The following is a 24,401-nucleotide window of genomic DNA, read 5'->3' as shown; positions in this document are numbered from 1 at the left end:
ACAGGAGCAATCAAACGCTATTCTGATCAAAGAGGGTTCAAGGAGAGAAAATCCCAATACACAGTTGAACAACATTTTCTAGGAAAAATGTGAAAAGGAAAAACCACAGTAATTCTTGACAACTAAGAAGCATGTTAGTTATTAGAAAAATGCATTTCAAAACTATAGTGAGGTACCACCTCACACCAGTCACACTGGTCACTTTTTAATGGCCATCATTAAAAAGTCTACAAATAATAAATGCTGGAGAGAATGTGGAGACAATTCCAACACCATTGGTGGGAAGGTAGGTTGGCACAGCCACTATGGAGAACATGTATTTGGTTCCTTAGAAAACTAAAAGTAGAACTACTATATGATCCAGCAACCCCACTCCTGAACATATATCCAAAGAAAACCATAATTTGTAAAGAAATATGCACCCCGATGCTCATAGCAGCACTATTCATAATAAATAAGACATAGGAGCAGCCTAAATATCCTTGACAGATGAATGGATAAAAAAGATGTGGTGTCCTTTCAGTTCAATCAGTGGTGTCCAGTTCATTTCAGTCAATCAGTCGTGTCTGACTCTTTGCAACCCCATGGACTGCAGCACACCAGGCTTCCCTGGCCATCACCAACTCTCAGAGCTTGTTCAAACTCATGTCCATCAAGTCAGTGATGCCATCCAATCACCTCATCCTCTGTTGCCCTCTTCTCCTCCCTTCAATACACACTGCTGCTGCTGCTGCTGCTGCTGCTGCGGCTAAGTCGCTTCAGTCGTGTCCGACTCTTTGCGACCCCATGGACTGCAGCCTACCAGGCTCCTTCATCCATGGGATTTTCTAGGCAAGAGTACTGGAGTGGGGTGCCATCGCCTTCTCTGTCAATACACACTACTATGTGTAAAACAGATAATCAACAAGGAGCTACTGAACAGCACAAAGAACCATATTCAATATCTTGTAATTACTTATAATGGAAAAGAATTATAAGAGAATAGATATATATGTATAAGTGAATCTATTTCTCACTTCCACTGTATAATCATAAAGAATTTGATTAGGGTCATACCTGAATGGTCTAGTGGTTTTCCCTCCTTTCTTCAATTTAAGTCTGAATTTGGTAATAAGGAGTTCATGATCTGAGCCACAGTCAGCTCCCGGTCTTGTTTTTGCTGACTGTATAGAGCTTCTCCATCTCTGGCTGCAAAGAATCTAATCTATCTGATTTCAGTATTGACCATCTGGTGATGTCCATGTGTAGACTTGTCTCTTGTGTTGTTGGAAGAGGGTGTTTGCTATGACCAGTGCGTTCTCTTGGCAAAACTCTGTTAGCTTTGGCCCTGCGTCATTCTGTACTCCAAAGCAAAACTTGCCTCTTACTCCAGGTATTTCTTGACCTCCTACTTTTGCATTCCAGTCCCCTATAATGAAAACAACATCTTTTTGAGGTGTTAGTTCTAGAAGGTCTTGTAGGTCTTCGTAGAACCATTCAACTCAGCTTCTTCAGCATTGCGTTCAGGGCATAGACTTACATTATTGTGGTATTGAATGGTTTGCCTTGGAAGGGAACAAAGATCATTCTGTCATTTTTGAGATTGCATTCAAGTAATGCATTTCAGACTCTTGTTGACTATTATGGCTACTCCTTTTTTTTTTTTTTTTTTTTTAGGGATTCTTGCCCACAGTAGTAAACATAATGGTCATCTGAGTTAAATTCACCCATTCCAGTCCATTTAGTTCACCAATTCCTAAAATGTTCATGTTCACTCATGCCATCTCCTGTTTGACCACTTCCAGTTTGGGAGAAGGAAATGGCAACCCACTCCAGTACTCTTGCCTGGAAAATCCCATGGATGGAGGAGCCTGGTAGGCTGCCATCCATGGGATCACACAGAGTCGGACATGACTGAAGCAACTTAGTAGCAGCAGTTTGCCTTGATTCATGAAACTAACATTCCAGGTTCCTATGCAATATTGCTCTTTACGGCATCGGACTTTACTTCTATCACCAGTCATATCCACAACTGGGTGTTGTTTTTCCTTTGGTTCTGTCTCTTCACTCTTTCTGGAGTTATTTCTCTACTGATCTCCAGTAGCATATTGGGCACCTACTGACCTGGGGAGTTCATCGTTCAGTATCCTATCTTTTTGCCTTTTCATACTGTTCATGGGGTTCTCAAGGCAAGAATGCTGAAGTGGTTTGCCATTCCCTTCTCCAGTGGACCACGTTTTGTCAGAACTCTCCACCATGACCCATCCTTTTTGGGTTCTTGAAGAACTATGGATGGAAGTTCATGACATTGTACAGGAGGCAGTGATCAAGACCATCCCCAAGAAAAAGAAATGCAAAAAGGCAAAATGGTTGTCTGAGGAGGCCTTACAAATAGCTGTGAAAAGAAGAGAAGTGAAAGGCAAAGGAGAAAAGGAAGGAGATACCCATTTGAATTCAGAGTTCCAAGAATAGTAAGGAGAGATAAGAAAGCCTTCCTCAGTGATCAATGCAAAGAAACAGAGGAAAACAATACAATGGGAAAGACTAGAGATTGCCTCAAGAAAATTAGAGATGCCAAGGGAATATTTCATGCAAGGATAGGCGCAATAAAGGACAGAAATGGTATGACCTAACAGAAGCAGAAGATATTAAAAAGAGGTGGCAAGACTACACAGAAGAACTATACAAAAAAGATCTTCACGACCCAGATAATCATGATGGTGTGATCACTCACCTAGAGCCAGACATCCTGAAATGTGAAATCAAGTGGGCCTTAGGAAGCATCACTACGAACAAAGCTAGTGGAGGTGATGGAATTCCAGTTGAGCTATTTCAAATCCTGGAAGATGATGCTGTGAAAGTGCTGCACTCAATATGTCAGCACATTTGGAAAACTCAGAAGTGGCCACAGGACTGGAAAAGGTCAGTTTTCATTCCAATCCCAAAGAAAAGCAATGCCAAGGAATGTTCAAACTACCGCACAATTGCACTCATCTCACACGCTAGTAAAGTAATCCTCAAAATTCTCCAAAGAGGCTTTAGCAATACGTGAACTGTGAACTTTCATATGATCAAGCTGGTTTTAGAAAAGGCAGAGGAACCAGAGATCAAATTGCCAACATCCATTGGATCATCAAAAAAGCAAGAGAGTTCCAGAAAAACATCTATTTCTGCTTTATTGACTATGCCAAAGCCTTTGACTGTGTGGATCACAATAAACTGTGGAAAATTCTGAAAGAGATGGGAATACCAGACCACCTCACCTGCTTCTTGAGAAATCTGCATGCTGGTCAGGAAGCAACAGTTAGCACTGGACATGGAACAACAGACTGGTTCCAAATAGGAAAAGGAGTACATCAAGGCTGTATACTGTCACCCTGCTTATTTAAATTATATGCAAAGAACACCATGAGAAATGCTGGGCTGGAGGAAGCGCAAGCTGGAATCAAGATATCCGGGAGAAATATCAATAACCTCAGATATGCAGATGACATGACCCTTATGACAGAAAGTGAAGAACTAAAGAGCCTCTTGATGAAAGTGAAAGAGGAGAGTGAAAAGGTTAGTTTAAAACTCAACATCCAGAAAGCTAAGATTATGGCATCTGGTCTCATCACTTCATGGCAAATAGATGGGGAAACAGTGGAAACAGTGAGAGAATTTATTTTGGGGGGCCCCAAAATCACTGCAGATGGTGATTGCAGCCATGAAATTAAGAGACGCTTGCTCCTTGGAAGAAAAGCTATGACCAACCTTGACAGCATATTAAAAAGCAGAGACATTATTACTTTGCCAACAAAGCTTGGTCTAGTCAAAGCTATGGTTTTTCTAGTAGTCATGTATGGATGTCAGAGTTGAACTATAAAGAAAGCTGAGTACCACAGCTTTTGAACTGTGGTGTTGCAGAAGACTCTTGAGAGTCCCTTGGACTGCAAGGACATCAAACCAGTCCATTCTAAAGAAGATCAGTCCTGAATATTAATTGGAAGGACTGATGCTAAAGCTGAAACTCCAATACTTTGGACACCTTATGCGAAGAAATGACTCATTGGAAAAGACCCTGATGCTGGGAAAGATTGAAGGTGGGAAGAGAAGGGGACAACAGAGGATAAGATGGTTGGATAGCATCACGGACTCAAAGGACATGAGTTTGAGTTAAATCCAGGAGTTGGTGATGGACACAGAGGCCTGGCGTGCTGCAGTCCATGCGGTTGCAAAGAGTCAGACATGACTGAGTGACTGAACTGTACTGATAAGTGAATCACTTTTTTGTACACCTGAAACTAATACAACCTTGTAAATTAACCATACTTCAATTTTTTTTAAAAAAAAAGGATCTTAGAAAAGCATCTGATTCTTCTCTTGTCTTTTAAAAATGGTATAGACAAGCATAAACCTGCAGGCAAAGATAAATGGCTTAATTTCAACATTTGAAACTTTTCACCATGTGAAAATACATTCATTAAGATGAATCACTAAAGGAAGATTCAGGCATTGATGTTTTTATGTGCCTATACATTTCAACTGAGATCTGAAAGGGGTCCTGAGCTGATAGAGTCTGCTCTCATCGTTTACCAGGCAATCAGTCTTCACTGTTTGGCTCTCCAGACAAACTCTCACTGAGCCCTCGCAAGTAAAGGGCACTGGGGCAGATGCTTCTACAGGTTATGTCCTGCACTAGTAATGCAGCAGCTGTAGAGGTGGCTATGTCTCTGCCTAGTTCTATCACTACCTGCTGGATCCAAATAGAGATTCGAGAGCAGCATGTCCATCTACATCCAGTCTGAACTAGTACTGATTCCAGGAGACGGAGCTATGCCATGGGGCAGAGAAAACCAGATGTTGGTCCTACTCCTGAGACTTTAGTCTTGGCCCTGTTCCAACTTTCATTTTCACGAAGAAGGAAATCGAAACTTAACACTCAGCTGAGCGTTAGTCAAGGAAGGTGTGTTCCTCCTCCCGTATGACAGGGGGCCAGGCATGTATAAAAGCCAGCCTGCAGCTGCAACGCAGTCTCAGGGCACTTGCCACCACAGCGCAGCCTCAGGGCACCTGCCACCATGTGGATGCTGGTACCCATTGCATTTGCTCTCAAGCTGCTGAATGTCTTCCTGCAGCCCCTGGGCTCTGTGTGGAGCAGCTTGGGGCCCCTGTTCCTCCAGCTCCGTGCAGCATCTTGGCTGGCAGGGGGCGAGAGGAGCCGGCCGCTCCAGGACAGGAGGGAAGCGGGGGAGCCCGGCAGGGCGGAGGGAGAGGACGGCGGCGACCTGCCCACCACCCCCACCAGCGTCAATTACCACTTCACCCGCCAGTGCAACTACAAGTGTGGCTTCTGCTTCCACACAGCCAAAACGTCCTTCGTGCTGCCGCTGGAGGAGGCCAAGAAAGGTCTGCTGATGCTGAAAGAAGCAGGTGAGTCCCCAGACCCAGGAAAACCCTCAGGTGCTCAGTCACTTCAAGAAGGGCGAAGAGGCTGGGTCAGGGAGCAGTCCCGGTCGGAGAGGTTCCCCAGGAACTCAGTCCTTCCCAGGACACAGTGGGGATGCACTCCGGCCAGAGGAGGTGGGGGTGAGCTGTGGATGGGTGCCGAGATCTTCCCAACTTGCAGAGTGGGCTGCATCAGGGAGCAAAGCATCACCGCTTCTTCTAAGTGAGCAGCATGGGGAAGGAGGCAGGTTGGGAAGTTGTGCCTCTCTCTGAGTTGATGTACTGAGTTCCCCAGAAACAGCTGATAAGAGCTACCAACAAATACAAAAACTTTTGACTTAAGAAATGCAATGTTTGGGTTTGTTGTTTGGGATTATTTACGTGCTCTTATCATGAATATTTAGAGAAGCTGTGTACCATTCAAGTAAGGCAGTGCTTTTGCTCTGGAGACTTGCTCACTGAGTGTCACCGTATCAGTAACAGGCAGGCATCTCAGAGACAGCCCAGCCAGTCCAGGTCTAAGGTGATCTGCCCTCCTCCTCTCCCATCTGCCTGTCTTCCCTAGAGCACTTCCTAAGCCAGCAACCTCAGCCACATCACCAGCGTCTTTCTCAACTTGCTTAACTCTGCTGCAGACATATAACACGTACTTGTCTTGCACACATACTGCACGTCACAGTGACCACATCCTGATAAAGAGCAGGCAGATCTGCACAGAGAACAGCAGGGTGCCCATAGCTCCTGCCACCTTCAGCCCCTGCCCTTTCTGCCTGAGGTAACCACTAGCTCCTATTCTGACACCAGCCTTGCCAAATTTGGTAATTTATATGCTGAGAATGCAGAGAAGGCAATGGCCCCCCACTCCACTACTCTTGCCTGGAAAATCCCATGGACAGAGGAGCCTGGTAGGCTGCAGTCCATGGGGTCTCTAGGAGTCGGACATGACTGAGTGACTTCCCTTTCACTTTTCACTTTCATACATTGGAGAAAGAAATGGCAACCCACTCCAGTGTTCTTGCCTGGAGAATCCCAGGCAAGATGGGGGAGCCTGGTGGGCTGCCGTCTCTGGGGTTGCACAGAGTCGGACACGACTGAAGCGACTTAGCAGCAGCAGCAGCAGCAGCATGCTGAGAATGTGCACCTGACCGTTACTGGATCTGACGTATTTCACTCCCCATATGTCTGCCCGGTCATCCGAAGCTCATCCAGCGTCTGACCCACCTCACCGCCGTTCCCAGTGGCGTCTAGTTCAGCATCTTGGTATTTCTCACCAGGACTGTTGCAGTTCATCTCATTGTCCCTTTGTCCCCACGGAAAGCACGTGATCATACGGAAATATATGTTGGATGCATAACTGCCCCTACTGAACTTTCTTCCCTGGCTTCCAAGCCCAAACTTATGAGCACAGGCTTCAAGTACCATGCTGCCGTCCTCACCCCACTTCCTGAAGGACCCCGTGCTATGGGCACATCACGTGACACAATTCTCCCCCAACACCTTCCTCGTGGACCCTGATCACACTGTTCTCTCTTTCTGGAATGCCAGGCACCCCAGGCTCTGTTAGTGAACTTTCAAAGCTCCTTAGAAATATTCCTGGTCTTCTTCATGCAAGATACTTTCCCAGGTGGCACTAGAGGTAAAGAACCCGCCTGCCAATTCAGGAAACCCAAGAGGCTGGGGTTCGATCCCTGGGTCAGGAAGATCCCCTGGAGAAGGGAATGGCAACCCACTCCAGTATTCGTGCCTGGAGACTTCCATGGACAGAGGAGCCTGGTGGGCCAAAATCCATGAGGTCGCAGAGGCAGACATGAATGAGCACCTAAGCACATGGCACAGTGCTATGTTCACAGCACACTACTTACATTGCCAAGGAATGGAAGCAGCCTAACTGCTTGTTATAGCATGTTTAAAATTGTGCTCTTTTGTTTTACTGTTCTGTTTTTAATACTTGGGTCCCCCCAAGAGTTTGAGTTCTAAGACTGAAACTTGACATTCTGTTAATCATTTTATCTAGCAAAATATCTAGCAGGTAATAGGAATCTAATGAATTTTTTGAATAGATGAATTAATGCATGAATGAACAAATGAGGAGAGGACTGAGGTGGTGGAAAGAACTTAGACTCTTGATTCATAAGGCCAATATTTGAGCTCCTGCTCCAGCACTCATTAGATGTGCCAAGAAATTTGACTTTCTGACTATCAGTTTAATATTCTTTAAAATATAGAGCAAAATGATAGCTCATATATCAATCTTACAAAGTTTCTACAAGCCACAAATAAATGAATGCTCTTGTTTTTTCAGTAGAGCATAAACTATTATAGTTATGATTAATACATATTGTGACCTCTCAGTTTTAAGTAAATAAAACCAAAGTTAGTTAAGATGGTTAGGGTATAGTATGGGCGGCATGTCCTGTAAGTGAAATTTCTGGTAAATGAAGGAAAATCTATTTTGGTGACTGTTAAAATTTAAATTTCCTTTTAAATTTAAATTAAGAAAATAAATGTAAATATACATTACATTTAAAATTAAAATTGCTACACTGGAGGAAGAGGCTTCCTTCGTAGCTCAGTGGGTAAAGAATCTGCCTGCAATGCAGGAGACCTGGGTTTGACTCCTGGGTCAGGAAGGAATTCCCTGGAGAAGGAAATGGCAACCCACTCCAGAGTTCTTAGAGAATCCCATGGATGGAGGAGCCTGGCAGGCTACAGTCCATGAGGTCGAAAGAGTCTGACATGACTGAAGCAACGAAACCACCACCACTCTGGATGAAGATGCTTCCAAAATATATTATTTACTCCTCTGATTTTTACACAGCAGGTTGAATAGAACACAGCCATTATGAGCATCGTCACAGCTCTTGACCTGAGCTGTGACAGGATGGATTGTGTGTTGCTGCCACTGTGAATGAATGGCTCCTTTTCTAAGCTCTTAGCTGCATCTCTACATCCCTTTCCTTCAGTCTTCTCGTTCACTCATCCCCTCTGGCCTGCTCCTCAAACTCATCACGGGCTACACCACTGGCCAACACACTGTTTCACTTTCCCCAGTTACCTGTCCCTGCTTAATCACACTTTTAGGGAACAATATTTTATTTGAAATAATAATGCTTGTCACACAAGCTGCCTCCTAGCATGTTAGCTTATGAAGAGTGAGATGATATAATTTATCACTGTCCTACTGCAGAAACATTTGAGAGCAAAACAGGTCCTGGGAAGAACAACTGATGAGATGTGGTCTCTGTAAACCAGGACTGTCCTGGGAAAGCCAGGATGGAGGGCAAACTCACTTTAGAAAGATCAAAGGCTTTGGAGCTTGGACCTATGTCCTTGGATCTATGTCCTAGCTCCATTTCTCTCTGTTCAGTTCAGTTCAGTCCCTCAGTCGTGTCTGACTCTTTGCAACCCCATGGACTGTGGCACGCCAGGCCTCCCTGTCCATCACCGACTCCCGGAGTTTACCCAAACCCATGTCCATTGAGTCAGTGATACCATCCAACCATCTCACCCTCTGTTGTCCCCTTCTTCTCCTGCCCTCAATCTTTCCCAGCATCAGGGTCTTTTCAAATGAGTCAGTCCTTCACACGAGGTGGCCAAAGTATTGGAGTTTCAGCTTCAGCATCAGTCCTTCCAATTAATATTTAGGACTGATTTCCTTTAGAATGGACTGGTTGAATCTCCTCGCAGTCCAAAGGACTCTCAAGAGTCTTCTCCAACACCACAGTTCAAAAGCATCAATTCTTTGGTGCTCAGCTTTCTTTATAGTCCAATTCTCACATCCATACATGACTATTGGAAAAACCATAGCCTTGACTAGACCGACCTTTGTTGGCAAAGTAATGTCACTGCTTTTTAATATGCTGTCTAGGTTGGTCATAGCTCTTCTTCTAAGGAGCAAGCGTCTTTTAATTTCATGGCTGCAGTCATCATCTGTGGTGATTTTGGAGCCCCCCAACATAAAGTCTGTCACTGTTTCCCTATCTATTTGCCATTTCTCTCCAGTCTCATTCTATTACCTTGAGAAAACTCTACTTTTGCCATTAAAATGATAATGGATGTTAATGAAGTGCTAAAATAGAAGGAAACTCCATGTGCTGTCTGTCCCAGGTATGGAGAAGATCAACTTCTCAGGCGGGGAGCCATTCCTCCAGGACCGGGGCGAGTACCTGGGCAGGCTGGTGAAGTTCTGTAAGCAGGAGCTGCAGCTGCCCAGCGTCAGCATTGTCAGCAACGGGAGCCTGATCCGCGAGAGGTGGTTCCAGAAGTACGGTAAGCAGCCCCCACGGCATGTGACTCTGGCCTCTGTCACTGTTGGTCACTGTATTTCCTTCCATCCTGGGCCTCTGGCCTGGCCTGCTGGGGATCCGAAGGGAGGAAAAAAGCAAGTATGCTTGTTGTAATCTCTCTTCAGGCTGCACGCCAAGTTTCAGTAGGGCTCTCATAAACAAGTATGGCAAAGCAGATAGCAGGACCCACCAGCAGATGCTCCCGTCCATTATCAAAGTAGCTTTAGTTGAGTCATTAGTGGGGAAGATGAACACAGTGGACAGTTTGGCAAGCCCTGACCTTATTGTTTCCTATTCATGTTTAATTTTTAGAGTATTTATGTAAATGACTCTATTTTAGTAGTGTCCTGTATAAATTGAGGGATTGGACTAAAATAGTCATTCTCCCCTCTGGCTATGTATTTTTTGGCTACTGAGGAACTTTAAATAAGACATCACTGCTGGGACTGGCCTCCAGACTATTTATTTCAGAGCCTTGTGGTGTGTGGACATTCCAACTTGGGGTGCTCCAAAGGGATTCCACTCTGCAATCAGGGTTACGAACGCCTGGTCTTAAGACTGTTGATATTTTGCCACTAAGTCGTGTCCTACTCTTTTGTGACCTCATGGATAGTAACCTGCCAGGCTCCTCTGTCCATGGGATTCTCCAGGCAAAAATACTGGAGTAGGTTGCCATTTCCTTCTCCAGGGGCTCTTCCTGACTCAGGGATCAAACCTGTGTCTCCTACATTGGCAGGTGGATTCTTTACCACTAAGCCACCAGAGAAGCCTAAGACTGTAGAGGTCCCTTAGTGCTAATTTTTACATAGATATTAATATTCTTGGAGAAGTAAATGGCAACCCACTCCAGTATCCTTGCCTAGAAAATCTCTTGGACACAGGAGCCTGGTGGGCTGCAGTCCATGGGGTTGCAAAGAGTTGGGCATGACTGAGTGACTAACACTTACACTTATTAATATTCTTAGAGCATTACCTGGAATTTAGGAAGCATGTGAAAAATGTTAGCTATTATTACACTTTATTTGACTTATTTATTTAGTCTATTCTATTTATTTTGTTTTTTAACAGTTTTTTAAAATTAATTCTTATTGGAGTATAGCTGTTTACAATATTGTGTTAGTTTCTGCCGTACAGCAGAGTGGATCAGCTGTTTGTTTACATGTATCCCCTCTTTTTTTTGATTTCCACCCCATTTAGGTCAGCACAGAGCACTACTACCATTTTAGTAAACAGTTCTGATTGGACTCTTTGGGTAAATGTTCTGTGTTTGCTTTCTGTGAGTTGTTTGAGTCTTGAAATCACTCAAAGGGTAGTTGCATGTATGATTTATTGAGGATGTTCACGGGAATCTCTGATGAAACCCTCTTTCCTAAACAATGAAGAAATATGGACGTGGGGGAGGGGAGGGTGGGGTGTGGGGGAGGGTTGTACTTCCCATCTGGGAAAGGTTAACAGGAGGAGCACAGGGCCACAAGTCAGCAACAAAACACCCGTGAAGGTAGTCACTCAGTCAAAGGTGACCATCAGAAATTCAAAAGTAAGCTTTGGGAACTGGATTTAGAGAGATAAGACAGGGTTAGGGAGCCATGTAAGCAGAGAAGACTGAGTTGGGTTTGCTGGCTGTGTCCTGGGCAGTGCGTTCCCTCCAAGAGGTGTGGTGTGAGGAGTAAGGACCACGAGCAGTGTTGCACCTTAGGGCAAAAGCTCAGAAGCTGGTCTGGAAAGGCAGTGCAAAGTAGCAAATTTGGAAGTGTCTAAGAATGGCACCCCACTCCAGTACTCTTGCCTGGAAAATCCCATGGACGGAGGAGCCTGGTAGGCCGAAGTCCATGGGGTTGTGAAGAGTTGGACATGACTGAGCGACTTAACTTTCACTTTTTACTTTCATGAGTTAGAGAAGGAAATGGCAACCCACTCCAATGTTCTTGCCTGGAGAATCCCAGGTGCAGCGGAGCCTGGTGGGCTGCCGTCTATGGGGTCGGTCACACAGAGTCGGACACGACTGAAGTGACTTAGCAGTAGCAGCAAGAAAAAGGATGATGCTGAAGATCCAATACTTTGACCACCTGATGCGAAAAGTCGACTCAATGGAAAAGACCCTGATGCTGGGAAAGACTGAAGGCAGGAGGAGAAGTGGGAGGCAGAGGATGAGATGGTTAGATAGCATCACCAACTCAATGGACATGAATTTGACCAAACTCCTGGAGTTAGTGGAGGACAGGAGAGCCTGGCATGCTGCTGTCCATGGGGTCACAAAGAATCAGACATGAATGACTTAGTGACTGAAAAACAGCAAAGAAAAAAGATCACTGGAGAAAACAAGAAAGTGCAAGGACTATTCATAGCAGACACTTTGACAGCCAATTGTGAACAGCCATTGATTTTTGTCCTATATCAGAGATCAGGGTTAGTGTTGCCATACCTTCAGACTATTAAAGATACATCCTAAATCTACACTCTATTTTTTTACACCTTTTATTTTGTATTAGAGTGTGTTCCACGTGCTCAGTCGCTCAGTCGTGTCAGACTCTGCAACCCCATGGACTATATAGCCGGCCAAGCCCCTCTGTCCATAGAATTTCCCAGGCAAGAATACTGGAGTGGGTTGCCATTTCCTCCTCCAATTTAGTTATACATAAATCTACTCTTTCTCAAATTCTTTTTCCCATTAAGGTTATTAAAGAGTATTGAGCAGAGTTCCCTTTGCTCCATAGTAGGTGCTTGTTGGTTGTCTGTTTTAAACATAACAGTTTAGACCGCTATGGTCAGTCTATGGTCATAGACTGTCCAGGTCAGTCCCAAGTGCTTCCACTTGGTTAGTCGCAGACCCGAGGCTGTCACTGCCCTGCTCCCTCCCGGTGATCATGCATTCATTCTCTAAGTCAGAGAGTCTGTTTCCATTTGTAAATAAGTTCCTGTGTATCATTTTTAAGATTCTGCAATACAAGCCCTATCATTCCATGTTTCTCTTTTTCTGCCCAACTTCACTCAATATGACAATTTCCTGGTCCATCCATATTGCTGTGGTTGCATTATTTCATTCTTTTTAATGACTATGTTCAATCTCCCAAATAAAACTCTTTGAAAACAGCATGAAATATTTTTGTTACCAAGTCGAAGCTGGCTCTGCTCACCACACGACAAGCCTTAAAACTGGGAGAGGAGGTGTTGAGACAAGGAATAAGGACTTGACTCCAAAAGCTGGCAGAAGGACCAGATCGCAGACTGTCTCAAAAAAAGCATCTCATTGGGGTCTGGAGCAGATGAGGAATAAAGTAAAAAGGCCCCAGGTTTTGCAATTATTCCCTCAAGGGCCCTCAGGAAGGATATGTATGTTTCTTTTCTCTTGCAGGTGGACAAGTTCAGGGTGTTTCTCTGAACAAAAGCATTTTGGTTTAACATTCAGGCAGAGGGCCAGGGTTCTCTGAGGCAGGCCATTGTGTATGGACAGTATTCTTTTAGTGAACAATAGCAAAGGGAAGCAAAGGTCAAAGTAACAGACACAGAGCTGACATGTAGTCAGATTTAGCTCCTGTAACATTTTTAAATGTCTGGAGGAACAAACAAAACGTTTTTGCCTACTTCTGTGGTCCTTAAGGCTCCAGTTCTCCACCTCTGGCTTGAAAGCCTATGCTCTTTTATATATATATATAATTTTATTTCTTTGTTTTTGGCTGTGCTGACTTCCCTGCTGTGAGGGCTTTTCTCTAGTTTTGGGCACCAGAGGCAACTCTTCCTTGTAGAGGCTTCTCGTGTTGCGAAGCACAGGCTCAGGGGCATGTAGGCTTCTGTCGCTGTGGCTCCTGGGCTTGGAGCCCAAGCTCAGTAGTGGTACTCGGGCTTGGTTGCTCTGAGGCATGTGGGCATCTTCCTAGATCAGGGAGTGAACCCGTGTCTCCTGCGTTGGCAGGCCGATTTTTTCCCCGTTAGCCACCAGGGAAGCCCCAAATCCTATGCTTTCATCCTTGGATGGAAAAGCTTAACCTAAGTTTTCCTCCTTGGACAGAAAAGCCTAACGGTGATCGTTTTCCCTCAGGTGAATATTTGGACATTCTCGCCATCTCCTGTGACAGCTTTGACGAGCAGGTCAATGTCCTTATTGGCCGTGGTCAAGGAAAGAAGAACCACGTGGAAAATCTCCAGAAACTGAGGACATGGTGTAAGGAATACAGAGTGGCCTTCAAGATAAACTCAGTCATCAATCGATTCAACGTGGACGAGGATATGAAGGAACAGATAACCGCGCTCAACCCCGTCCGCTGGAAGGTACCAACCGCATTGCTTTTGTGATTGTAATGCAGTGAGCGTTCAGGAGAGATTTGCTTCAGGGACACCAAAAATGATAAGGATACAGAGAGCTCTGGACCCAGAGAGCCAGCTGGGTTTGGTCCTTCTTGCTGCTAGACTTAGAATTGGCTTCTGGGGACTCATCCCATACGCACTGTCCTGAAACAGATTAGCAGGAGGACTTGTGTGAATATGTCGGTTTTTGTTTTGTTTTGTTTTTGGTAAAGATTTATTCATTTTTGACTGTGCTGGGTCTTCACTGCCACATGAACTTTTTTCTAATTGCCGCAATGAGGGTCTATTCTCTAGGTGCAGGGTGTGAGCTTCTCATTATGGTGACTTCTCTTGATGCAGAGCACAAGCTTTAGACTTCAGTAGTTAACAGCATGTGGACTCAGGATTTGCAGCTCCTGGGCTCAGTAGTTGTGGTGCATGGGCTTAGTGGCTCCGAGGCATGTGGGATCTTCCCAGTTCAGGGATTGAACTTGTGTCCTTTGCATTGCAAGGAGATTTCTTAATCACTGGACCGCCAAGGAAGCCCCTGAATATGTATTCTTAACAATTTGCCCTGGTCATTGTCATGCAAGAATCCATCAAAGTCTGTGGCTGGATCCCAGACTAATACAACTGAAGATAGTACGTAGAATTCAATTCTAGGAAGGAAAAGAGAGGAAGAAAACTCATGGAATATGAAGCTATGTCTGCTGGGATAAAGTGGGAAGGCAAAATGGGAAAGGTTTAATTCTGCCAAAAAACCAGGAAGACTTCATGTAGGAGGCGGTATTTGACTCCTTCTCTAGCAGATGAGTCTTCCTTGACTCAGATGGTAAAAAATCCTCCTGCAGTGGATTAAATCCAGTGCAGGTGACCTGGATTTGATCCCTAGGTCTGGAAGATCCTCTGGAGAAGGAATGACAACCCACTCCATATTCTTGCCTGGAGAATCCCATGGACAGAGGAGCCTGGCGGGCTATGGTTCATGGGGTCTCAAAGAGTCGGACATGACTGAAGCAACTTAGCAGGCATGCATGCACATAATGGCTTAAAACCTAAAGGGACTACCTCAAAATTAAAGTGTTAAATATTTTAGGAAGCCTATTTCAACTGGTATATTTCATCACTTAAATCTAAAATGTAGTAAGAAACAATATGCATTTCTATAAAGGTTTAAAAACTACTTTTAAAAATACCACAGTATAAATACTAACAATAAAATGCTGATCTAAAAAATTGAAAATTTATAGGCAGATGTATTATAAATGGCTTCCCAGGTGGCACTAGTTATAAAGAATGTGCCTGCCAATGCAGGAGATGCAGGAGGTGTGCATCTCAGGAAGATTCCTGGGTCAGGAAGAGCCCCTGTTAAGAGGGCATGGCAACCCACTCCCCACTCCAGTATTCTTATCTGGAGAAACCCATGGACAGAGGAGCCTGGTGGGCTACAGTCCATGGAGTCGCAAAGAGTTGGACACAACTGAGTGACTGAGCACGCGTATTATAAACCTGATTATTTTGTATCAAAGAACTATGACATAGATATATACATAAAAATCACTTCTATTCCTCAAGTCCCCCAAAACTGTTCATCTCAATAGGTATAACTAGCTGATGTTCCAAACCCAAAGGCTAGAGATGCCCCCAAAAGTAATAGTAAAGGAGTTCCTCTCCTATACTTTCCAATTCCAATTCTGTTCATCTCATGAAGATTATTTTCAGAACACTAAGAGAGATTTCTAGATATATAAAATATTCTTATGAATTTACATTGATTTCAGCTGAAGTTTCTAATTTTGTAAAAGATGCCCAATTACCCAATGTTGATCCCCTGGAGAAGGAAATAGCAACCTACTCCAGTATCCTTGCCTGGAAAATTCCATGGATGGAGAAGCCTGGCAGACTACAGTCCACAGGGTTGAAAATAGTTGGACACGACTGAGCAACTTCAATTCATTTCACTCATATTATGAAAAAAAAAAAAAAGACTAAATCAAATATAACCTAGATCAGTTTTTTAAAACATTATATTTTGGGAATATTTGGGCTTTTAGTACCATATTCCTAAATTTCAGGTCACATTTTCATTTTGCCAGAGCAGTGTCTTTCTAGAATGTTCCTCAGTTGAACAAGTTTTCTCTGCTGAGCTTCCCTGGTGACGCAGATGGTAAAGAATCCGCCTGCAATGCGGGAGACGTGGGTTCGATCCCTGGGTCAGGAAGATCTCCTGGAGAAGGAAATGTGTGCTCACTCCAGTATGCTTGCCTGGGAAATCCCATGGACAGAGGAGCATGGTGGGCTGCAGTCCACAGTCCACGGGGTCGCAAAGAGCCGGACACAACTGAGCGACTAACAATTTCACTTTCTCTGCTCAGGAGGGATGAAGCTTGGTTCAGAGGGAAATGCAATTTGGGATAAAAAGTGGTGGAAAGCTCGTTAGGAGGCCAACACCACCCTTGTGTTTCAGGTCTTCCAGTGTCTCATAATTGAGGGTGAGAACTCTGGAGAAGATGCTCTGAGAGAAGCGGAACGGTTCGTGATCAGCGACGAGGAGTTTGAAGCGTTCTTGGATCGCCACAAGGATGTGTCCTGCTTGGTGCCCGAGTCTAACCAGAAGGTCAGAAAGTGAACTTTCTAAGTGTATTAAAGTGTATTAATAGAAAGTGAACATCATTTTGTTTCCCATCACACACGTAGCTCCAAAGAGAAAAGTGTCTCCACCAAGGGCTGCCCATGCTGGGATGTGGGAGGGTTTCGTGGAGAAAGGGGAGGAGTCTTCATGGTAGATATAGAAGCTGTACTAAATCTTTAGGTTTCCAGTGAGAACAGTGGATATGTCTTGTTAGCACAAATGCGTATGTCCTGTAGATTAAACCATGTCAGCCAAAGCATGTCTACCCTGCAGAGATTCCACAGAGTAAATAATCAGAGTGTTCTCTGAAGCCAAAGGAAAAAAGAACTTCTTGTTCAAAGCTATGTTCCTGCAGTGTTAAGGAGAGGAGTAAAAAAAAAAAAAATTGAAGGTAGTCTGATACTCAGCATACAGAGAACAGGTAAACTCATGTTGTCAGTATGGAATGTTATACTGACTAAGTACATTAGGGCGCCAGGATAAATTTGCATGATATGATATTGGGTGGAAATAAAGAACAGGCAAAATCCATTCTACCTTTAATCCTAGTGTGCACGGGTGTGTATGTACGCATCCTGTGGTCGTCTTGGGGTAATGGATTATCAATCATTTTTGTCTACCTTGATAACTCTTCAGACTTTAAATTTTTCTAAAATAGGTAGTTTTATTATTTTTCAATTATTTAAAAATCAAAAGCTTTCCCCATCTTCCCCCGAAGAATAAACATGCAGCAAAATCTCTCCCTCACATGCTTATATCATATTGGAAATTCCAGAACAAGGACTCATTCCTTATGCTTTAGACTCCTAAGTCATGTTGACCAGAGCATGAATAAGAAAATTCCCAGATGGGGTCAGAGCAGCTTTCAAAAAGAGGACAGAAAACAGAGGAGAATACTCATATGTCCACACTGTTGTATTTGACTTTATAAAAGTTGTCTTAATTATGCAGTTAATGTGAGATCAAAGAACATATAAGTTATAATAAGCATTACTATTAATACTTGGGTGAGTTCTTCACAGAGGGACCATGAACCAGAAATCACTCCCCCATTTCAGAAACACAGGGGCCTGAGTCATAGAATTAACTGACCTCACCATGTCAGAGGCAGGATTAACTGACCTCACCTACATCAGAAAAAGGGTTAACTGACCTCACCCACATCAGAGATAAAGTTAGCTGACCTCAGCTGTGTGAGAGGCAAGGTTGGGCTGACTTCACCTATGTCAGAGGTAAAGAAAGGTGAACTAAAGTTGCCGTAGAGACCAACAGCCTACAAGACTGAAAAATATTTACAATCTGGCCTTTATGCAAACACATGTGCAGACCCCAACCTCTGTGGGTACGTAGGGAGGGTACAACTTCCTACAGAAGTACAGATACACCCTCCGTCTACCTCTGAAAGACGTCACTAGTTACGAGGAATGAAAGCAATGTTCAAGTCCTCAGTAAGCTCCCAGGTAATAGCATTAAAGGGCTTCCCAGGTGGCTCTAGTGGTAAAGAACCCGCCTGACAATCCAGGAGACATAAGAGACACAGGTTCGATCCCTGGATTGGGAAGATCCCCTGGAGAAAGAACTGGCAACCCACTCCAGTATTCATGCCTGGAGAATCCCATAGACAGAGGAGCCTGGGGGACTACAGTCCACGGGGCGGCGAAGAGTTGGACACGGCTGAAGCAACTTAGTACACAGGCAGTAGCATTAGAGATTCTGCTTTATTCACTGAAAAGGGGGTCCGTTAGAGGCATGTCACACACATGAGGAACACTGAACAGGGAAGGACGGGGCACTCCAAGATCTGGAGGGCATGGAGAGTTAGCCTGGGTGCTTCCTTGTCAGAGGCGCTTTCAGAGCGCCCTGTGACCCTTCCAGCAGGACGCAGAGGCCAGCTTGCTGGAATCTGTTAGAATCTGAATGGACACAGACAGCTTGCCCGGGTGGGGGGCATTTTGGGTGGGGGCGGGGTCCTGGCAGGTGGCTTACCTTGTGGAGATGAATCCAAAGATGCTCAGGAGATTTGAGAAATGGTGACTCCAGAGATAAGGTGAAGCAAACACACGAACATTGTAAGGCAGACAGCTGAGTGTACGTACTGAAAAATATGCCTGAAACTAAATTTGTCTGTAATTTCTCCTTTGCAGATGAGAGATTCCTACCTTATTCTGGATGAATATGTGAGTATTTCTAGTGCATCATAAAATGATCCCTTAAAAATTAGCTAAGCAGCAAGGCCAGAGTTGAGTTACAATCAGCATAACCGTTTAACCCATATTCGTTCTTTTTAGCCAGCATTTCCTATTTTTATTGTCACTGATTAGCATCAACATTATAGAGCCCTGACTTCATCCACTGTGCCCATGTTGGAGCTAAGGCGTTGGGCAGGTGTCGGCTTGAACCCAGTGCCCATGTTTGCATGACCACCCTGCCCCCTCCGCCACTACACGGTGTCTTCCCCGTGGCCATGGATCCACGGAGGTTGTGTGGAGCTGACATCACACAAAGCAGACTCCCTCTGTTATGCCATCTTTGGCTGGCTTCTCTGGTCATGGGGTACCAGGGGTTCTTTGCAGGAAGGATGTGTCACAAGTCACATTATTGCCTTTAATTCCTCAGATGCTGCCGGCTTATCTCTAACAGATTGCCGTCGGCTTTGGGGTGAAGAGGTTGCAGAGTCCCCTAAAGCCACCAATACATTCCTCTGCCACTGCCTTCCGAGGGAAAAGATAACCCAGCATTCTCAAAACTGAAAAATCACTTTCCCTTTCCCTCTCTGTCTCTTCTGTTTTTGTCCCAATTCAGAAACGTTTGCCAATATTTCTAGCACAGGACAAATACTTCCATTCAAAGACCTGTGTTTAAGAAATGAGTTCCAAGAACAGTGGCTTTTCCATATTTAAGTTGGATTTGGTGTTTCAAGAAATGCTTACTGTGACTTTTGACACTTTATTATTTTCAAGTTAATCAGTGATACTTCACAGTCACTCACTTTTTTGTCAATATGAGCTTTCTTTACAGAGCAGAGGGGTGAGGGTGATAACACAAGTGTTTAGTTTATGGGTTCAAGGTAGAGAGGAAAAGTCAAACGGAATTTATTTTTGGAGTATCCTTACTGCCTGGGGATTTTTACCAATGTTCCTTCAAAATTCTCTGGTATCTGCATAGTTGGAATAAACAGAGTGGGAACAAAATTTACTTTTGACAATTTAAGAGCATTTTGATTCAGTAAGAATTACTATAAAATGCTCTGTGCCATGGTAGGTCATAAGGTATGAAGATCTGGTTCCTCGCTCCAGGATGCTTAATTTAGGATAAAAACCGAGACCCCTGGACTTCCCTGGTGGCTCAGTGGCAAAGAACCTGACTGCCAATGCAGGAGATGTGGGTTCAATCCCTGATCCGGGAAGATCCCCTGGAGGAGGAAATGGCAACCCACTCCAGTGTTCCTGCCTGGGAAATCCCAGGGACAGAGGAGCTTGGCGGGCTACAGTCCATGGGGGTAGCAAAGAGTCGGACAGGCTGAGTGAGTGAATACCACCACCAAGACCCTTAACAGGGCACGTGACACTTCTTGATGTGGGACCTGCCTGGCTTTGAAGTGCCTTTTCGTACAACCTTCTCTCCCTTTCTTAAAAGAACATTTTATTATTCTTCACTTGCTTGTGCACACACAGTTTTCACACCAGCAATATCATCTACCTGAAATTTCGCAAATTTACTGTATTGTTTCTGGGCTTTAACAATACTACTCTCTCCGGCTTACAATTTCAAAACACAACTCAGATGTCAGCATCTTTTGGAAGACTTTCCAAATTATCCTACCCTCCAATGGAGGGATACGTACATGTATACAATTCTGGTTATCCTGCACTTACCTGGCCTAACGTGTTCAGGTGGGTGAAGAGAGCTGGTTGAGAGCAGAAATGCTGTCCAATGGGCTCAGCATCCCCAGGGGAGCATCTCACTTATAGGTCTCCACAAACATTTGTTGGAATGATTGGAATATCCAGAATCATTTTGAGTTGATCCCTCTAGTTGAGTTTTATAGGAAAATTATATGGAAATATTCTAACTTTTGTCCTGAATTTCCTAGATGCGCTTCCTGAACTGTAGAAATGGGCGGAAGGATCCTTCCAAGTCCATCTTGGACGTGGGTGTAGAAGAAGCTATAAAATTCAGTGGCTTTGATGAGAAGATGTTTCTAAAGCGAGGAGGGAAATATGTATGGAGCAAAGCAGACCTGAAGTTAGACTGGTGAAGTTGAACTGGTGAAGCTGGAAGCTGGACCACCCTCTGCCCACCCGTGGGGACCACCTTGGAACTCTGTGTGTGGCTGCCCCCCTTCTGATGGGCACTTCTCAGGGGCCCCAAATCCTGTTTTCATCGCATGTGGAATCTGCTTGTCTGTGGTAACTGAACCCACACAAATAACATAGATAATTGAAATCCGTAGCTCATACAAGACAATTAACCTTAGTTAAGTAGCTCATTTTGCATTTAATGCTCAAGTAGTGTCTACTGTGGCTCCTGTGCTTCCGTTTTGGAGTTGTTTTCCCAGTCCTTTCAGTTTATAGTTATTTTCCCATCTGGAAAAATTAGGAAGTCTCTCCACCTGTGGGGAGGCTTTTTATTTCTCAGCCTTTATATCATTGCAACCTTGGATACTTAACTAGACGTTGATAAATAGTCCATACATATTTCAAAAAATAAGAAATGTTCATCTTATCAGGCTTTGGTGAGACCCAGAAAGAGAAAATCTGCAGCCCATACTGACTATGCCAGGAATGTGAGCCATCTCCCTTTTGTTTTCCAAGAGTCTTAACAAAACCCAGGTATGCTTTACGTTTCATGATGGAGTTGACACGGGGTCAGGGCTTGGGTTGCCGTGCGGATCTTCTGAGCCTGCAGGCAACAACATTGTTTATTTGCTCGGTTGTCTGCACATCACCAGGAAGTGACAGTTTCCTGGATCGGCACGATCCCGTTGGCAAAAGCACCAGGTGACAGCGGAGCAGGGGGCTGCGACTGGACCTGGCTTTTCTGTGAATAAGGCTGTGGCACAAAGCTACTCTTTCCCATTTAACTCTGAACCACTTGAAATAAGGATGTAATCTAGGGCAACGTGAGAAAGTTCCAGAGCCTTCTCTTACTGCTAAGAAAGAGCTCGAAGAAAAACGTCATTTGAATTGGGTCAAGGAACAAAACCCTCTTCTGGTGGAAATACCACCTGAACTTTATTCGTGTAATTTTATTCATGTAACACTATCCCATTGCCTGGGAAGTAATAGTTTCCTATCATTGCTCTAAAACAGCAAAATCACAGACAATTTTTTGCTCAAAGAACTCTTTAATTAATAATCCAGCTGCCGTTTTGGCCACTAGATGGCATCTAAATGTTGCCTGATTCTGTTAAGCCTCCACGTAGATATTCTACTTCAGAATCTTTTTTTCAAGACTTGCAGATTTTAAAAGTTCGGTTTAAGTGATTTTTTTTTTCCTCAGAAAAGATATCCTTACTTCAAATGTTAAGTCACTGTGATTCAAATGAAATATGAAGTGAATTTCTCTCAACCTGAGGGAAACTACATTTCTCTTTCCCCAAAGAGAAATAATATAAAGTAAAACATTGCACTTAGAAAAATGAAAAAAATACGTATATAAAGATAAAAACAATAAAATTAAAAAAATGAAAAAAAAGAAAAATGAAAAATAAGCTATTTTAAATACACTTTCCAGCTGTTTTTACACCACCACCCACTTCCTTATGCACTGACAGAATTTTCAATTCCTTAATGTTTAAAATATTCAAGTGTTCATTTTTCTTTAGCTGAAGAAGTAGCATTACAGTAAATTTCAAGTTTGGATTATATAACATTTTGCTTTATATTTTGTTTTTAAATATTTGGGTCTATTTTGTGAGATGTATTTCTTTTTATTAGGAAAATAAAAGATAATTTCAGTGAGGTATCGCCATTAAAGTATTAAAGGCAAGTATTTTTGTGGTGCTTTCAATTACTTCTTGGTTAGGTTGTGACAATAGGAATGGAATTTTGTCTTAGGAAACCTGGAAAGACTGGGCATTAGTAACAGCATGCTGGTATACAAAGTATGAATCTGAAACATCTGATATGTCAGCTCCTCTTCTATGACAATCTGGAGTTTGGAGTCTAGTTCTTCAATCAATAAAGAGAATCATGATAAAAAACAGGTGGACAAATTCTCCATGAGGTTCTATCAGAAAGTAATTCATTGCACAGGCCGCTCTCTTGTTGAAAGGACTAATTCATTCCTCGTGATTAGATGAAGGCTACTCACGCCATAAGCTTTTAAGACTTTGTCTTGAGTGTGTTTTGGACATCTCAGTTTTAGGGAAATATATGTATATATGTTTATTTTTTTCTATATGTGGGATGCTCTTGACTGCTGGTCTGTTGTTTTGTAAGATGTTGTAATAAAGTAATTTTTGTACACTACCTTCATTCTCAGTGGGTCAATGTAATGAAGTCTCTCCTTGGTGTGTGTTTAAGTAATTGCGGGCTTTTACAAACCACTATTGCTAAGGCAAGTACGCTTTAAAAATCAACAAAGTTACCAACAATTAATGAGCACATTTCAGACAGCCCCACTGGCAACAAGATGGAGCAGAGAAGAGCCACTGGGGAAAGGACTCCTCTTGTTTTAAATGAAAGCCAGCATCTGGGGGGCCTGGTGTCCTGAACTTGATCCCTTTGGAAGGAATGAATTCCTGTAGACAGGCAGCAGGAATAGCAGCAGCCCAGGATTAGCGTGGTCGCAGAGCAGCTGTTTCGCTGTTCTGAATATCACAGGGTCTGCAGTCTGCAGAGCGGGAGCCTGGCACCCAGAGTCCCAGGTGGCACGGAACCGTTCGGAGCACCCGGTTCTGAGCTGCCCATTCAGTCCCTGCCCCTCAGATGCCTCAGGCCAGGCCTGCCTTTCCCAGCCCTTGGAGTCAAGAGTTCTACAACCCCAGCTCCAATGCCCACCCCATACCCTCCAGACTCAGACTGGCCCTTCTTGGACATGGGGCATTTTCTCAGACATTTCATTGCATTTAATCTTCAGTTGTAAATACTCACTTCCTGAGCTTCCCTGGTGGCTCAGATGGTAAAGGTGTCTTCTTGCAATGTGGGAGACCTGGGTTCGATCCCTGGGTGGGGAAGATCCTCTGGAGAAGGAAATGGCAACTCACTCCAGTACTCTTGCCTAGAAAATTCCATGGACAGAGGAGCTTCGTAGGCTACAGTCCATGGGGTTGCAAAGAGTTGGACACGACTGAATGACTTTACTTTCACTTTACTCACTTCTTCAGGAAGGATATGGCCTCATTATTTTTGCCCACACTGGACTAGTCAGGTCAACCCTGGGCTCTAGCCCCCAGGACAGGGATCAGATCCAGGGGCTTGAGGACAGTGAAGGGGACTCAGAAGGCAGCCCAGGTTGTCTAGCCTTGTGGCCGGGACACAGGCAGCCATGTCTGGGGTGCATAACCCAGCGTCAAGTCTCTGCTGGCGTCTGCTGTTCCAGTCAGTGGCAAAGAATGGGAAATTCCACAGAAAGCCCACATAGCAAGTTCAACTCAGATGCCATTGAGTTGGGTTTGAAAGATGAGAAAGGCTTTTTAACCACATGCTCCCCCCATGATTCTAAGACAAATAAGCATTTGGAGAATATTTGAGAAACAGAACACAGCAAAATGAAGAAAATAAAAATTACCCATAATTACAGTGGCCCAGAGGCAACTGCTAGTTCATTTCATGCATATTTCCAGGAGTGCA

At 44.0% G+C, this 24,401-nt stretch overlaps 1 protein-coding gene across 1 annotated transcript; it reads left to right on the top strand.

Annotated features, from left to right (window-relative positions):
* The first annotated feature begins 4,325 nt into the window (after positions 1 to 4,325).
* On the top strand, positions 4,326 to 23,078 carry RSAD2 (radical S-adenosyl methionine domain containing 2). The gene is made up of 6 exons (XM_027556153.1): positions 4,326 to 5,391; positions 9,514 to 9,675; positions 13,729 to 13,958; positions 16,441 to 16,590; positions 18,750 to 18,782; positions 20,699 to 23,078. Exons 1-6 carry the CDS (start codon positions 5,040 to 5,042, stop codon positions 20,861 to 20,863), a joined length of 1,092 nt encoding a protein of 363 aa, XP_027411954.1. The 5' UTR covers positions 4,326 to 5,039; the 3' UTR covers positions 20,864 to 23,078.
* Positions 23,079 to 24,401: the final 1,323 nt, after the last annotated feature.

Source organism: Bos indicus x Bos taurus, chromosome 11 (assembly GCF_003369695.1).
Source record: "Bos indicus x Bos taurus breed Angus x Brahman F1 hybrid chromosome 11, Bos_hybrid_MaternalHap_v2.0, whole genome shotgun sequence".
Classification (NCBI taxonomy): Eukaryota; Metazoa; Chordata; class Mammalia; order Artiodactyla; family Bovidae; genus Bos; species Bos indicus x Bos taurus.
The sequence above is the reverse complement of the archived record's forward strand: the minus strand, read 5'-3'. Positions and strand labels throughout refer to the sequence as shown.

What these genes read in the sequence shown, in the direction of transcription:
- RSAD2 (XM_027556153.1), top strand. Translation starts at nt 5,040, where the DNA reads ATGTGGATGCTGGTACCCATTGCATTTGCTCTCAAGCTGCTGAATGTC. An exon ending in GAGGTGGTTCCAGAAGTACG is followed by an intron (nt 9,676 to 13,728) that starts GTAAGCAGCCCC and finishes GTTTTCCCTCAG; the next exon opens with GTGAATATTTGGACATTCTC. An exon ending in ACCTTATTCTGGATGAATAT is followed by an intron (nt 18,783 to 20,698) that starts GTGAGTATTTCT and finishes TGAATTTCCTAG; the next exon opens with ATGCGCTTCCTGAACTGTAG.